Below are 16,410 nucleotides of genomic sequence, written 5' to 3'. Positions count from 1 at the left end.
ATATACAGTCCTATGAAAAAGTTTGGGCACCCCTATTAATCTTAATCATTTTTAGTTCTAAATATTTTGGTGTTTGCAGCAGCCATTTCAGTTTGATATATCTAATAACTGATGGACACAGTAATATTTCAGGATTGAAATGAGGTTTATTGTACTAACAGAAAATGCGCAATATGCATTAAACCAAAATTTGACCGGTGCAAAAATATGGGCACCTCAACAGAAAAGTGACATTAATATTTAGTACATCCTCCTTTTGCAAAGATAACAGCCTCTAGTTGCTTCCTGTAGCTTTTAATCAGTTCCTGGATCCTGGATGAAGGTATTTTGGACCATTTCTTTCTACAAAACAATTCAAGTTCAGTTCAGTTTGATGGTCGCCGAACATGGACAGCCCGCTCTCAAATGATCTGAAAACAAAAATTGTTCAACATAGTTGTTCAGGGGAAGGATACAAAACGTTGTCTCAGAGATTTAACCTGTCAGTTTCCACTGTGAGGAACATAGTAAGGAAATGGAAGACCACAGGGACAGTTCTTGTTAAGCCCAGAAGTGGCAGACCAAGAAAAATATCAGAAAGGCAGAGAAGAAGAATGGTGAGAACAGCCAAGGACAATCCACAGACCACCTCCAAAGAGCTGCAGCATCATCTTGCTGCAGATGGTGTCACTGTGCATCGGTAAGAATACAGCGCACTTTGCACAAGGAGAAGCTGTCAGGGAGAGTGATGAGAAAGAAGCCGTTTCTGCACGTACGCCACAAATAGAGTTGCCTGAGGTATGAAAAAGCACATTTGGAGAAGCCAACTTCATTTTGGAAACAAAGATTGAGTTGTTTGGTCATACAAAAAGGCGTTATGCATGGCGTCCAAAAAGAAACAGCATTCCAAGAAAAACACTTGCTACCCACTGTAAAATTTGGTGGAGGTTCCATCATGCTTTGGGGCTGTGTGGCCAATGCCGGCACCGGGAATCTTGGTAAAGTTGAGGGTCGCATGGATTCCACTCAGTATCAGCGGATTCTTGAGAATAATGTTCAAGAATCAGTGACGAAGTTGAAGTTACGCCGGGGATGGATATTTCAGCAAGACAATGATCCAAAACACTGCTCCAAATCAACTCAGGCATTCATGCAGAGGAACAATTACAATGTTCTGGAATGGCCATCCCAGTCCCCAGACCTGAATATCATTGAACATCTGTGGGATGATTTGAAGCGGGCTGTCCATGCTCGGCCACCATCAAACTGAACTGAACGCGAATTGTTTGTCCAAAATACCTTTATCCAGGATCCAGGAACTGATTAAAAGCTACAGGAAGCGACTAGAGGCTGTTATCTTTGCAAAAGGAGGATCTACTAAATATTAATGTCACTTTTCTGTTGAGGTGCCCATACTTTTGCACCGGTCAAATTTTGGTTTAATGCATATTGCACATTTTCTGTTAGTACAATAAACCTCATTTCAATCCTGAAATATTACTGTGTCCATCAGTTATTAGATATATCAAACTGAAATGGCTGTAGCAAATACCAAAATATTTAGAACTAAAAATTATTAAGATTAATAGGGGTGCCCAAACTTTTTCATAGGACTGTATATGAGTGATCACCCCAAACTTCTTATTCACCTCCTGTGACCTGAAGTTGATGGCCACAGTGAAACATGGTGGGTGGGGGGTGGGGGGGCACAAATGTGCATTTTTAATTGCAGCATACTATATGATCAAACACATTACCAATAACACATTCAGAGCTGGGTGTTGACTGCAGCTTCCCAGGCACAATGAGTGTTTCAAGCTTTTAATACTTGACGGATTACGGTACAGCAAAGATCATAGGGGGTATCTCTTCAATCACTGAAACAGCTTAACATAGACATGCCAGGTTTTTAATTTGCTCTGTGTACTTTGACTCACTACAAGGGAATTGTTAATAATAAAAGTTTTTATTTGCTAGGGGAATACAAGAACATATTCAATTTATGTGAATTATATTTCCTGGCAAGCTATTAGCTTTAGGGCTGATAGTTTGTTTTTTAGTTTTTATATTGAGACCTAAGAGATTCAAGATGTATTGGTGTGTCACTACAATCTCCACAAACCAGCCTGCCATAGTTGTACCTCACTGGGGGGAGATTTATCAACACTGTCCTTTCCTGCTCTGGAGTAAGAGGTGCCTAATTTATGGGTTGAGGTTCATGCCTTTTATTAAATTAGTCGCATCTCCTGTCCGGAAGATCAAATCTATGCTAGCTACGGTCTGGTGTAGAATAGAGCTATAAGTCACTCAAAAACAGCCAAGTGATGACATTTGTGATTTGTCTCATAGGTAGGTTGCGGACCTATCATATACTGTATATGAATGTATAATAAATCTGCTCCAGTGTGTACTGGTGTTTTTATGTGTGTTAAACTATATGTATCTGCGCAAGTGTCGTGTAATATAATACATTTGTGTGTAAGTACATCTACCCTGTTTCTCCAAAAATAAGCCCTAGCTGCAGTTCATAAAAAGAGTGACTAGGCAGCACTACATGTAAAAAAGTAAATAGCAGGACGTATACAGTAGACCTTTCATCAAGGAAGCATAGAGCCCTGAAAGAATCACTGATTGACCTTAAGGGAGCTATCTGTACAAGATGGCACTAGTGAGAGGGTTCTCCAAAACAATAAGGGTTAACTACCGGTAGTATCAGGCTCTCACACACACAGATCGGGTTGTCCCACTTGGCTTCATTCCACTTTGGAGCCTAAGGGTTGTGGCTTCTTCCAGTCACCAGGGAGAGACAGCCACTATACTTGGCTGCAGTGGACTACTAATGCAATAGCAAGGAACCTGACTATTTCACCCCTTTGACAAGAGTGGCACAGATCTGTGTTTGAGAGCCTATCCACCATTGGCACTTGCTAATTCCAATTGTTTTGAGTGTAAAGGGGTCTGGTGAGTCAATTGTTGTTCATGGAAAAATATAACACATCCCCTGAAAATAAGCCCTAACCCAGCTTTCAAAACAAAAAATAATATAGGACCCTACAGGTCTTATTTTTGGAGAAACATGGTATGTGATTTTGTTTGTGTGAAAGGCTAATGGAGCTTATTAGGCCCAATTCACACGGGGCAAGAGGGGGCGGATTTTGGCACGGAATCCTCCTCAAAATCCGCCCCTCACAATAGAGGTCTATGTAGACCGCTAGCAGTTTGTTCCTGCTAGCGGAAAAAGAAGCGAGCCGTCCTTTCTTGAGGCGGATTCCGCCTCAGGAAATCAATAAAAGTGATTGGGAGGTGGCAAAAGCTGCTCCAAAATACCACCACACAGTTTTTTAAGGTCCATTTTCTGTGCAAGAGGGAAAACCGACCGGCGGTTTTTGAGGCGTTTTTTTTTTTTTTTTTTTACCAAAAACCGCCTCAATGTCAAAAACCGCTTCCTAATTCCTGAAGCGTTTTTTTTTCCGGACCAAATTCCACTACACCCTATTCACGTGTGAACTAGCCCTTACACTCTTGGATGTAATTTAATAGGCTCTTATCTTACCTTCTCGATTTTCTGCTGGGGTGACATCAGACACTGGTTTATAGTAGAGGTGGTAATACTCCACTGTGTCATCAGAAAACAGACTCCAGCACACCCGGAGAGAGGTCGTTGTGGCAGAATTTGGAGTCTGAGGGTTGATTACCGGAGCTGAAGGAACTGCAATATGATGGATTATTGAACACTTATACAACCACCGAACAACTATATCACCTGTACCTGTGATTACCTTATATTTAGTAAAATATACTGTGCAATGCTAAATGCTAACTTTTTAATAATAATAAGGCATAACTATAAATAAATAAATAAATATTATATATATATATATATATATATATATATATATATATTGTATATTAGGATAGAGCCCAACATACAGATTTGGACCCTTTCTCAGTTGAATTGCATTATTCATAAACATACCGTATATCCTTTTTAGTTTGTAGACTTGGTGAACCTGCACTTGTGTGTTATGGTAATATATAAACAGCAATTCCCTAATCTATTGAAATGGTTACCTTCACAAATAGGGGGGCATGACAATATGTTAGCAGGACTGTAGGGAATTCTTAGACTATGCCATTGCCCTGTAAATCTGTCAGCAGAACCCAGAATGTCTATGGAAATGTAGACACAGGTATCTGCGTAACGAAATAGACTCCATTGCTGGGGACCACCATCCTTTTATGCTCAATCTTGGGACGTCAGCAAACACACAAGTCTCTACAAGAATGTTTTACTAGGCAACCATCCAAACTTGTTTCAACACTTCTCCAAAAAACAAACAAAAAAACCACAACTCCCTATTAACTATAACCCCAATTCCATAGAAGTTGAGACTGTGTAAAATGTGAAGAAAACAAGAATGCAATGATTTGGAAATCTCATATAACCACATTTTATTCATAATAAAAAGCGAAAACATATCAGAAGTTGAAAGTAATTCATTTAGATACTGAAGAAAACAACACATCGCAAAAAAAGTTGGAAAATGGGTTACCAAGGGGCTAGAAACAGGGGTGAACCTTCCCCTTTCGCCTCCCGAGGTGAACGACAGAAAGCACCCCCCCCCCGCCCTGGGAGGAGGGGGCGCGATGGAGGGGCGGGGCTAAGTGAAGGGGCAGGGCTTAGCGGCGTTCGCAGGCAGAGAGCAGGCACAGAGATGACCTGCTCTCTGCCTGAGTGTGAGGGGAGGCTGCTGGAGCAGCGCTGCTCCAGTGGCCTCCCCAAACCACCGCTCGGTGCTAAGCCAGTCCAGGACAGCTTGTCCTGGACTGGCTTAGATAAGTAAAAATGCCGCCCTCCCTGAGGCCCTGGCATAGCGCCGCCTGAAGCAGTCGCTTCAGGTCACCTCGTGAGAGGTGCGGCGCTGGCTAGAAAAGTAAGTGGCACTAATGTATAAAAGCTGGAGGGGCAATTTTCAAGTGTAAAAAAGAGCATGTTACAGTGGTAGAATCTTTTAGTGGTAAGGCCGGGTTCACACAGGGTTTTTTGGTCCGGAAACTGAGGCAGAGGCTGCCTGTGACCTGATGCTGCTGCAGTGCACCAGCATCCAGTTGGGCACTCTGCTCCGGATTAGGACCAATAAATGGGCCTATTCAGGAGGAGGGAGTGTCTTCAGGCAGATTCGTGAGGCGAATCCACCTGAAGAATAGGATGTTGCCTCTTTTTTTTTTTTTTTTTAAATCAATGGGAGCGAGTCAGTTCTTTTTCCGGGAGCCGGAACAAACGGCTCCTGGAAAAAAGAACTGACTGGCTCCCATTTAATTCAATGGGAGCCGTCTTTTTGGTCAGGATTTTGAGGTGAATTTGTCCTCAAAATCCTGACCAAAAAACTATGTGTGAACTCAGCCTAAGTGTTCAAGGCTGATGGTCAATATTGGATACACATCTACTGTCCCTCGGGCAGCACTGCATTAAAAAAAAAGCAAAAATAGGGAATCCAAATCATTGCATGGGCCCAGGTAAAGTTCCAGAAATCATTGTCTGTGATTCACATATTTCAGCAAGACAATGGTAAGCCACATACTGAATGCATCACAACAGAATGGCTTTGCAGAAGAAGAATCTGGTGCTGAGCTGGCCTGTCTGAAGTGCAGACCTTTCACCAATAGAAGACATTTGGCTTTATTAAATTAAACATGGCCTTATTCCAATTTTTTGAGATGTGTTGCTGCCATCAATTTCTAAATTAGTTAATTTTTTCAACTAAATTGGAAAAATATCTAAGTTTCAACTTTGGATATGTGTTTTATGTACTACTGTGCATAACATATGGTTATATGAGTTTCCAAATCATTGCATTCTACTTTTCTTTACATTTTACACAGTGTCCAAACTTTTTGGAATTGAGGTTGTAGGATAGTTGGACAGTTATAACATGGCACCAGAAGGTAGTATCAGACAGGCAGGACTGCTATCTGGATGGGATAGAAATCTATGGAAGTTAAGACTGCCTTCCCACCCAGAGTCAAGTTATTAGCACACAAGCTACAATGGTGCATCACACCAAGCACATATAAAGCATTATAAATGGACTCTACATGCAAAGCAATCTCATCATGTATGTGGGGCAAGTATTATTGAAAATCCTATCCTATACCCCTATGCTAAATGTTTAGTAATATCAGCATATACAAAGAGGACCTAAACATGCCCAAAAGGCTTAAACCATGCACCTGGGAGGGTATCAATGGAATCCAAAAGCTGTTCCACATCTGAGAAGTCTAAAGTAATGTTTTTGTACTCTGCATTTGTTGAAATATTTAAGTTGATATCAGTATTGAAGTATTGGTGCAATCTGTAAAACAAACAAAAAAAAATTTTAGTTAAAAAGCGCAGTACATCATACAGTCAAGACCATTAAAGGGATTCTACTAGAGATGAGCGAACACTGTTCGGAACAGCCGTTCCGAACAGCACGCTCACAGCACGCTCCCATAGAAATGAATGGAAACAGCCGGCACACGGGGGGTTAAGCGACCGAACGCCGGCAAAGCGTACGTGCCAGGTGCTTCCATTCATTTCTATGGGAGCGTGCTGTTCGTATCATCTCTAGATTCGCTCATCTCTAGATTCTACCATTACAAACTTTTTTTTTTCTCGTTCACACGTCAAAATAGCCTTGAGAAAGGCTATTCTTCTCCTACCTTTAGATGTCTTCTTCGCCCCGCCGTTCGGTTAAAATTCCACTTTTCGTCGGTATGCAAATGAGTTATCTCGCAGTACTGGGGGCAGGCCTCCTGTAGTTCAACTGAGTACAGAGCGTACTGCGCATGCTCACGTAAGCGGACACAAAAACATGGCCGCCAGCATATGCATTTGGCTCTGCCTGTGGCCCGATTGCAGAGCCAACTGCACAGGCGTACAAGTGTGACCCCGGCGCTGAAAGAAGACGCATGAAGAGGACATTCCAGAAGAAGATGGAGGCGGCGCTGGAGAGTTATCTCGCAGCATTGGGGATGCCCCCAGTGCTGTTTGAGCGCTGGGGCCCGCCCTCAGTGCTGCGAGAGAACTCATTTGCATACCGACGAAAAACTGAATTTTAACTGAATGGTGGGGCGAAGAAGACATCTACAGGTAGGAGAAGAATAGCTTTTCTTAAGGCTATTCTGATGTATCAATGAGAAAAAAAAGTTTTTAATGGTACAATCCCTTTAATAATAACTGTAGACAATTCTCAGAGTATTTGATGATAACCTAATAGTTTTATAAAGCTCCAAGTTGTACTGCTAGAAACTACCTATCCAACCCTGTAACACTTAATATACTTGGTCTCTAAGCGATCATGGTTGGGATGAGATGCACTTAGTCATATGCTACAGAACCAGAGACTATACAGTATTCAGATATGTGACCCTAGGGGAACAGACAGGAAGACATGAAATACCTGTGTATATAACCTGCAATATCAGATTTAATGAAATATGGATGGTAGATTCTAAAAATGTTCTATGTATCTCTATGCTATGTAATATCAAATATTGATATGTTCACAATCCAACTTACATAATGATAATAATCTAGTAATAATAATTATGGTTAATACATGTTTTTCTTCACACTCTTTATTAAATCAATATATCTGACATATGACCAGACGACCCTATCTGATCACTGTCCTTCTCGAAGATCTTTTTAATTTGCTACAGATCTTTTTTTTTATTTATAGAGAAATCATATTTTTTACCTGTTGGTTGTATCAAGTGCTGTCTGCAAAGGAAAATAAAGAACACATTAATAAATAATGACTGAGAATCTAAAGGACTCACACACAGGGAATGACAAATTTATCTAGTCATGCCCAACTTGTAAGAAGTTATCAAATAAGATTATTGTGTGGAATAAAATATTATATATATATATATATATATATATATATATATATATATATATATATATATATTTCCTGGCACAAAATTGCTTTGTGAAGTGTTAATATATCAGAAGTTTTTCCTCTAGGATTCTACAAGTCACCTAACATTGGAGTTACAGTATACAGGTTTGGAAGCTTCTGTGACTACAGACATATCAGCCCATTCTGTATCACATTACTGGCATAGACGTGACACTAGAACAGTAACTACAATAACTGAGACCTTTGTAAGCTTTTACCTTCACAAATTCCACTTTGTCATTCTGCTTGAATAATTGCTGTATAGTCTCCATTAAATCTTTCGACGTGTCAAGACTTTTCCCACAGTCAACTAATTGCTCAAATAAGGACTCCAGCTTCAGTCTCTTCTCCTCTCCAAGAGCTTGCATCTTGTCTTCAAGCTTAGATGCGAGAGTATCCATCACCTCAGTGTAATGCATCTCAAGATTCTGCTCCTGCCTCCCCGAATTTTCCTGGATATCCAATATTAGACGTGTATTACTGTATGTACTACTTAAGTAAGGGTCTAGGAAAGAATACCTATATAACTTACCTCTATTGTGGTATACATCTCCTCCAGGTGTCCTGCAAAATTCTCCATCTGTGTGATCTGCTCTTCCAGTTTGCACATGTTTTTGTGTATTTCTTCCTAAAGATTGGGCAAAGAAAATTTGTCATGGAATTTGTGCCCATGTAATGGTTCCAGGCTGTTGCTATTCATCATGCAAACCTGCCATAGAGACCATCTTGGCTATCTGCTGCAGATTCTACAAGAAAATAAAATACTCTTTGGATTTTTCCAACGTGTATTTTGCCAAAGAAAGAAAAGCAGTGTGAACATGTCCCAAGGCCTCTTTAACAGCGGTGTAAATCCAAATTACAGATGCAATACCCAGACCTCCTGCAGTTTGTCTGCACTATAGAAGCCAGCGGTGTTATAACTCAGGTTCTGATGAATTGTGGAAGGTCTGTCGGCTGCCTCTGTAACACAGGCTCAAAAAAAGAAAAATGGCCGAGGTATGTGTTCACATGCGGCATATGTATTGCAGAAGTTACTGTGATGTCAAACGGGGTTTGCAGAAATTTGCTGTTCATCCAACTCTAGTTAGATGAAAGAAATGGATTTATCAATCAGTCTAAAATTTTCTGCAGATGAAATCTGGTTCATATGAATACTTTTACTGGTAGAATAAAACACTGGGCGATGTTTAATTACTGATCTGCCACAAATACATTTTACGACCCAATGGAAACTAGATTTTGCTATATAAGATGAGACCAGAGGAAATAGGACATCATATGTAATTATTTGAGATATATATATATATATATATATATATATATATATATATATATATATATGTTTTGATCATATTATATGTGTATATTTAATATAGTATATATAATATGTATGTATTTGTTTTGTACATTGTGTTATTTTAGCACCTGGAAGTGATAATGAAATAAAATGATGGCATAATCAGAATTTTAAATAGACTAATATATGTAGCAATGTATTTTTTTTATCCCAATACCCTATATACAGTTTGAGTAATCTTTAATATTACAGTTATTACGATAAGTATGTTCACACAGAGATTTTTGCAGTCCAAAAAAAAAAAAATCTGCTTTAGGAATTTGAGACTTCATTAAGGTTTTTTTTCTCCTCTCAATGATTTTAAAGGGTACATCAAAGCGGAATCCGTCTAAGACTATGGCTCCACGTTTTCTGTCTCAGATTTTGCTGTGATTTATTAGCCAAAGTCAAGAGTGGATTGATCAAAAGTAGAAGTATAAGGGTTCATCCACATGGAGGAAAATGGTGCTTTATTTGGTGCTGAACTTTCAGCACTGAAAAAAAGCCTCCCATTGACTTTAATGGGTGCCGCTAGCTTTTTTTCCACTAACGGAATTTTCCACTAGTGGAACAAAAAGCTAGCAGAACCCACTGAAATCAATGGGAGGCTTTTTCTTCAGCGCTGAAAATTCCGTGCCAAATAAAGCACCATTTTCCTCTGTGTGAATGGACCCTTATAAGAGTTTTCTATAATGCCCATGTCTTTGAAAATCACAGCATGTCAATTATACGTGCGGAAACTTGGAGTTTTCCATATAGGTATAATAGGGGCAGAACGTCTGCAAAGGAAAACTCTGCGATAATGCAATGAAAACTGTTGCATAAAGAAACGTGATGTGTTTTCGCCACGGATTTTGCCACAGCATTCTTTTGTTGTGTTTTGCTATGTGGGGCCTTATCTTTAAAGACTGCTACATCTGTAGGACCCTGTATCTGGTGCTAAAGGACATAACAGAGGCCATGGAGTTTAAAGCCATATAAATGTATAATAAAGCTCTAAGTAGCCAACAATTTCCATGACACAGAAACACAGCTTCCTAAATGATGCCTTGTTTTTATACTAAGATACTACTTTGCAGGTGCAGGCCCAAAGACTGAAAGGGATTCTGAAAACATTTCCTGTTGTGATTTCTGTCTCCTATATCAGTATATCATGAAGATTACCAAATGAATCACATTGATGTCCCCTAATATACGCACTGAACAATTCATGGGGTAAATATTGTATCAAGTGATCATATCTGAGCATCATGAGGGAGCCTGGATGCAGGATTAGGTATGAGGTTGGAGATGAAGGTATAAAGGTTCCATATGGAATCCTGTAGCATATTTGTGCATGGATGTTGCAGATTGGCCTGTAGATATTGCACACTCATAGGTTGCTGACGCTGGAGTCCCAGATGGTTTCATAAATGTTTGACTGGGGAAAAATATGATGACCAGGCAGGCCAAGGAAGTGTTGCAATCTGGTGGAGACATTCCAAGGAAATCCTTGCTATTTGTGGATGAGCATTATCATGCAGAAAAAATCCAGTTGAAAGCCCTGCTATGAGAGGCAATATATGTGACCACCGGATATCCTGCATATAGCTGCCTGAGCTGTTATTGTACCTCATATTACTACTAGGGGTGACCAGTGGTTATATGCAATGTATCCTAAGATCATCACACCAGTAGTTGAGGCATTATGTCATTCCACAGAAAAGGCAGGATTCAAGGGCTTACCACAAGCTCTCCATACTTTAAGCCAGGGGTAGGGAACGTACGGCTCTCCAGCTGTTGCAAAACTACAACTCCCAGCATGCATACTGGCTCTTCTGTTTTGGGAACTCCCATGGAGGTGAATGGAGAATGATGGGAGTTGTAGTTTCACAGCAGCTGGAGAGCCAAAGGTTCCCTACCCCTGCTTTAACCTGACCATCACTGGCTTCATTGCTAAAGATGATACAGTTCCTGTCCATAAAATACCAGGTTTCTCATTCATGGCACTACTGCAGAGAAAGGTCATGGTGGCTGACTGTCAATGGCTGGACACATAATGGGCACTATAACAGAAAATTTTCTTCTACTAAGCACCTGGAATTAGCTCAGACAGAGTTGTGTAATGAAGGTGTCACCTGTGTCAGGATGGTGAACAGGGAAACTGGAACTATTCATGCTTGTCATCAAATCAAATGATCCTGTCTACTATGTTTATCTGGGTCACCCAGCGCCTGTTCGCCATGTGTGCATGCCCTTACATAACTACTGCTCCGAACCTCTGCTACCAGCTAGGTCAGAACTGCTTCTCTCAGTCCAATGATTGTCCAAAGTTTGTTGATTGGGAGTATATTTGACTGAGACATAGAGGCATATCCAGCAGTCAATGATCTCTCACCAAATGGTACAGTACTCAAAAGTAGCCTCTGGCTGCCCCCACGGGCTGGAAATGCCACAATTTGCCTGCGGTGGAAACACTGCAGGAAAAATTGCGGTGTTTTACAGTATCAGCTAAGTGGATGGGATTCATGCAAATCCCATGCCCACATTGCGTTTCAAACCACAGCGTGGACACAGTGCGATTTCCAAAACCGGAACGGAAAATTATCTGAACTTTCTGTTTAAAGCACTGCGGAAGAACTGTGATGCGTTCCCACTGCGGTTTTCCTGCAGCGCTTTAGCGCTGTGTATTATCCCGTGGGGCCTTAGCCACTGAGAGCCTTTTTATAAAGCAGTAAGGGAAGCATTTGTACGCCCTCTTGTGGCAAGACCCAGCGTCTACAGAGACCACACCTTTAATCATTTACATATCAGCTCGAGATAAAACTTCATGCCACATTTAGCAGCCATATAACATTTCTATCTTGGTGGGCTATATTTTTGTCAATGAGTGTATATTAATGGGATTATCCAGGTTCTGAAAAAAAGTAAAAATGGTTACAAATAACATAAAATCACTATATGCAACTCTGACTTCCATGATGTAATTAGGAAGCCAGTGCCTCAAGAATGCACACCAATAGAGGGCGCTCTGCACTGGCTTCCTAATTACATCATGGAAGTCAGATTTGCATATTCTTCCCATGTTCCTTTGCACAGTGGAGCGATGATGGCTTAATAAGATTCCACCCACCTAAATGTTGGTTCTCTCCCTATGGAGTGACGATATCCCCCCAATAAAAACACTACTCACTTCATTACAGTACTCAAGCGCCATAGGTCCCTTAGGTTACATGTGACTGATGTGTAACTACTGCAGCTACTCAATGGCCACGTGCTATACAAAAGGCTCACACGAGTACTATGGCACATGACTGTTGAGGCCAGTGATTTACAGCTGTTTTTGGTGCTGGGCATTTATAAATAAAGACCTGAGGACTGTAGAGATGAGTAGTGTTTTTGGATTTATTTAGTTTTTAAGAAACTGGATAACACTTATAAAGGGTATTCATTACTGTTCTTCCACTTAGTGTCCTATGTACTATAGCCTAAGAGCTAACATATAACTATCATAGCACTTGTGTGGTATATTACTCCATCTAATCCTACCTTGATGTCTTCTACAGCGGCACCTATTTCTTTGACATCATGTTCTTTGTGTATACCAAACAGCTTTTCAAAGGCTCTTATAGGTATTTTGCATACAAGACAGAAAATGTCTGGTGCTTCTTCTTTATCTTCATTGACCTGATCACTAGAATCGATGTGTGAACTTTCTGTATCATTTGTTGGGTTAACATTGGAACTTGCATCTGCCGAGCTGTCAGCTGGAAGCTGTTCTTGAAATTCTTGCTTGACCTCTGCATGTTCAGGAATGGTATCTGCAGGATTTACACTTTCTTGATGAAGCTGTTTGTCGACTTTACTTTGACTACATGAAGAAGTTTTGACTTCCTCTTTAACATCTTCTTCTCTATGAGTGTGTGCGTCTGTATGAGGAACATCTGGCTGAACTTTAGGATCTTTAACTTGTTGTTCAGATTGGTTGTCTTCTGTATTTTGTTTTGGAGAGCGCATGGATTTTGTTGGGTAAGGAACACTTGGTTTTGTGGGCATTTGGTTAAGTGGTTGAGATGAGAAGTGAAATTCTTCAGAATCTTTATCCTCGGACAATCCATAGAGTTTTGCTAACTCATCAACCTCTTTTTGTAAATCCAAGTCTGTGTGGTCTACACCATCAGCAGGGACATCTTTTTGTTCATCGCTCTGCTCTTGTATTTGCTCCTCTTTTCCAGTTTGAGGATGTATTTCTAATTTACCCTGTGAATCATAGAGATCAGTGTGGTAAAACATTAGGCCCTTCTGCTCTGGTTCATGTTCTTGTTTAGATTCAGTTTTTTCTGCTTGATCTGAGGCTGAATCAACTTCATTTGATCCGACAGCTTCAAGTTCCTTCACATCCTCCATCACTGGCTTCACTGATATCTACAAGATATTATATGATGGTCAATGAAAAGTGAAGAAGAAGAAGAAGAAGAAGAGCAGCACTTATTATTTGGTTCTTGCATAAGCAGGATATATGTATGTAGCTATAGATATGTATGTACCAGCTCGGACTGGTCCACTAGGGAATCCCTGGTGGACCCCCCATAGGCAGATGACCCCAGCCCACCCTGGTGCGGTACAGTGTACTCTTTATATTTCATTCATAAGCATCTCAGCCAGACTATGTGACGGTACAATATACTGGTTATTTAAGAAATTATTTATGAAACTGTCCAGTATATTTCTATATATATTGTAGACACAATGTGAGGCCAAAATTACAACTAGTCGCAGCGCCAGGCCAAGCAGTATCCTTCCTCTTTAACCCTAGGTCGACACTGTATGTATAATATTATCAATGGTTGTTGTCATTATAGTATGTAGAGTATGTAGTATAAACTGACATGATAGCTAGATAGACATATAGATAGATAGATAGATAGATAGATAGATAGATAGATAGATAGATAGACAGGAGATAGATAGATAGATAGATAGATAGATAGATAGATAGATAGATAGATAGATAGACAGGAGATAGATAGATAGATAGATAGATAGGAGATAGATAGATAGATAGATAGATAGATAGATAGATAGACAGATAGATATCCAAAAGGCAGCATTCAACCAGTTGAAATAGGGTACACTTTATTCACCTATGTGTGCACAGATGAGTGAATAAAGTGTACCCATTTTTCAACTTGTGGAGTACTGCCTTATCGATTTTTATCGGGGATAGAACCGTGGACTAAATTTTTAGATATGTATCCTTCCTTTATGAGAAATACGGCTGGTATTTTTCTTTTCTGTAGATAGATAGATTGGCCCAATGAGTGCTTATAGGAATGTCTGTTCCCATACACCGTCCTGTGTAAACATGTCAGCCAATCACACAACAAATGAAGTGTTTGACATTGATCACATCTTTTATGTCGACAATAAAATCACTGGCTGTCAGCAGCACATCTAGTGTAAACAAGGCCCTAGAGACAACAATGAAAGTACTATAAGTGAACAACACCGCAGTAATCATTATTCGGTCCTGATCATTACTTCATGTACAGTACCTAATGAGTGCCGATTAAGGTGCTAATATCATTGATCGCACCTACTACAGGAAGAAAATTCGGTTAGATTATACTTGTGTGTGCATTTAGCCTATGAGTTGGTGAGAAAGTACATAGGCTGCATATGCTGAAGGTATCCATGGAATCAAATGATGGACACACACAAAAAAGAGTTGTTCTACCTTTTCTTACCTGTATAGAAAAGCATAGTCTGATGCACTTTTCTACGCAGTTGACCATCACAGCAAAATATAACATATAATACCTCAATCAAATCTATGTATGACGTATACCACTGTATGGCAACAGGATCTGTACAATTTAATATAACTTATTGTATATGTATAAGTTAAATACAATACAAAATATCAAGTATTTACACATTGCAAGAAGGAAAATATCGAAATGGTGTTTCTTAAAGGGATTCTACCATTGAAATGAATTTTTTTGGCGATCACACATCGGAAAATGTGATGGGGACGTCCCCACTGCTGCTCGAAAACACGCTCCAGTGACGCCTCTATCTTCGGCTGGATCCTCCCCTTCTTTCGTCGTCTTTCTTTGCGTCACCTCCGACGCCTGCGCAGTTGGCTCTGCCAGTGAGACACCAGCAGAGCCGAGTGCACATGCCAGCCGGCGGCCATTTTTGGAAGGCCGCTCTTGCTCTTGTAATTCAATACAGGAGCGGCCTCCCAAAAATGGCCGCCGGCCAGCATGCGCACTCGGTTCTGCTGGTGTCTCACTGGCAGAGCCAATTGCGCAGGCGTCGGAGGTGACGCAAAGGAAGACGACGAAAGAAGGGGAGGATCCAGCCGAAGATAGAGGCTTCGCTGGAGCGTGTTTTCGAGCAGCAGTGGGGACGTCCCCATCGCATTTTCAGCGCTCGGGCCCGCCCCCATCGCTGCAAGAGAACTAATTTGCATACCGGTAAAAACCGGTATTTCTAAGGAACGGCGGAGCGGAGACCATGTCTAAAAGTAAGAGATGAATAGTCTTTCTACAGGCTATTCCGACATGTGATCGCCAAAAAAATTTATTTCATTTGTAGAATCCCTTTAAGGAAGCACAAACAGCCGCCTACATAGAGTAACTATAATAATAACTGCTGCTCCATAAACACAATACAACTTCTCATGGATTTTCAGGCCAGGGTATTTCTGGAATAGTCAGTCTTGCAAGAAATCCATTCCAATAATAAGAATACACTGAAGAATTGTTAGACATGTAGTTTATAACTTATTACTGTAGGTTCAGACGTATGAGAGGACATGAGCCAGAATAAGCAGATTCCTACTTTTTACACTTTGCTTCACAATGTATCAGGAATACAAAGTACTATCTCATAACCGCAGAGAACTAATGTCTGCCAAAGTATTAAGATTTAAAGGAATATTAGATGCATTTTATGTGACTCTGAAAATTGACACTACAGATGGCAAATCATTGTAACATGAAAGAGGCATCAGAAGCTCAGTGTGACGCTACTAACCGGCTTATAGGTATAATATAAGCATGCACACAATTACCTGATAATTTGGGTTTCTATCCCTGTGCGACACAACCGCATAGAGTGGATTCTGGGATCTGCTTATAGGAGAGGAGTATGAAAGCC

At 40.4% G+C, this 16,410-nt stretch overlaps 1 protein-coding gene across 1 annotated transcript in view; it reads right to left on the bottom strand.

Moving 5' to 3' along the window:
* Positions 1-16,410, bottom strand: part of FSD2 (fibronectin type III and SPRY domain containing 2) — a 40,463-nt gene extending 24,053 nt beyond the window's left edge. The window contains exons 1-7 of the mRNA XM_075273381.1: positions 16,325-16,410; positions 12,793-13,668; positions 8,461-8,556; positions 8,147-8,380; positions 7,722-7,744; positions 6,211-6,332; positions 3,533-3,688 (exon numbers count right to left, since the gene is read on the bottom strand). Of these exons, the coding sequence (XP_075129482.1) occupies positions 3,533-3,688; positions 6,211-6,332; positions 7,722-7,744; positions 8,147-8,380; positions 8,461-8,556; positions 12,793-13,650 (1,489 nt within the window). The 5' untranslated portion in view covers positions 13,651-13,668; positions 16,325-16,410. The remainder of the gene's footprint in view (positions 1-3,532; positions 3,689-6,210; positions 6,333-7,721; positions 7,745-8,146; positions 8,381-8,460; positions 8,557-12,792; positions 13,669-16,324) is intronic.

The sequence above is a fragment of the Leptodactylus fuscus genome, chromosome 5, assembly GCF_031893055.1.
Source record: "Leptodactylus fuscus isolate aLepFus1 chromosome 5, aLepFus1.hap2, whole genome shotgun sequence".
NCBI classification, from domain to species: domain Eukaryota; kingdom Metazoa; phylum Chordata; class Amphibia; order Anura; family Leptodactylidae; genus Leptodactylus; species Leptodactylus fuscus.
This window is presented reverse-complemented; position numbering and strand designations above follow the sequence as displayed.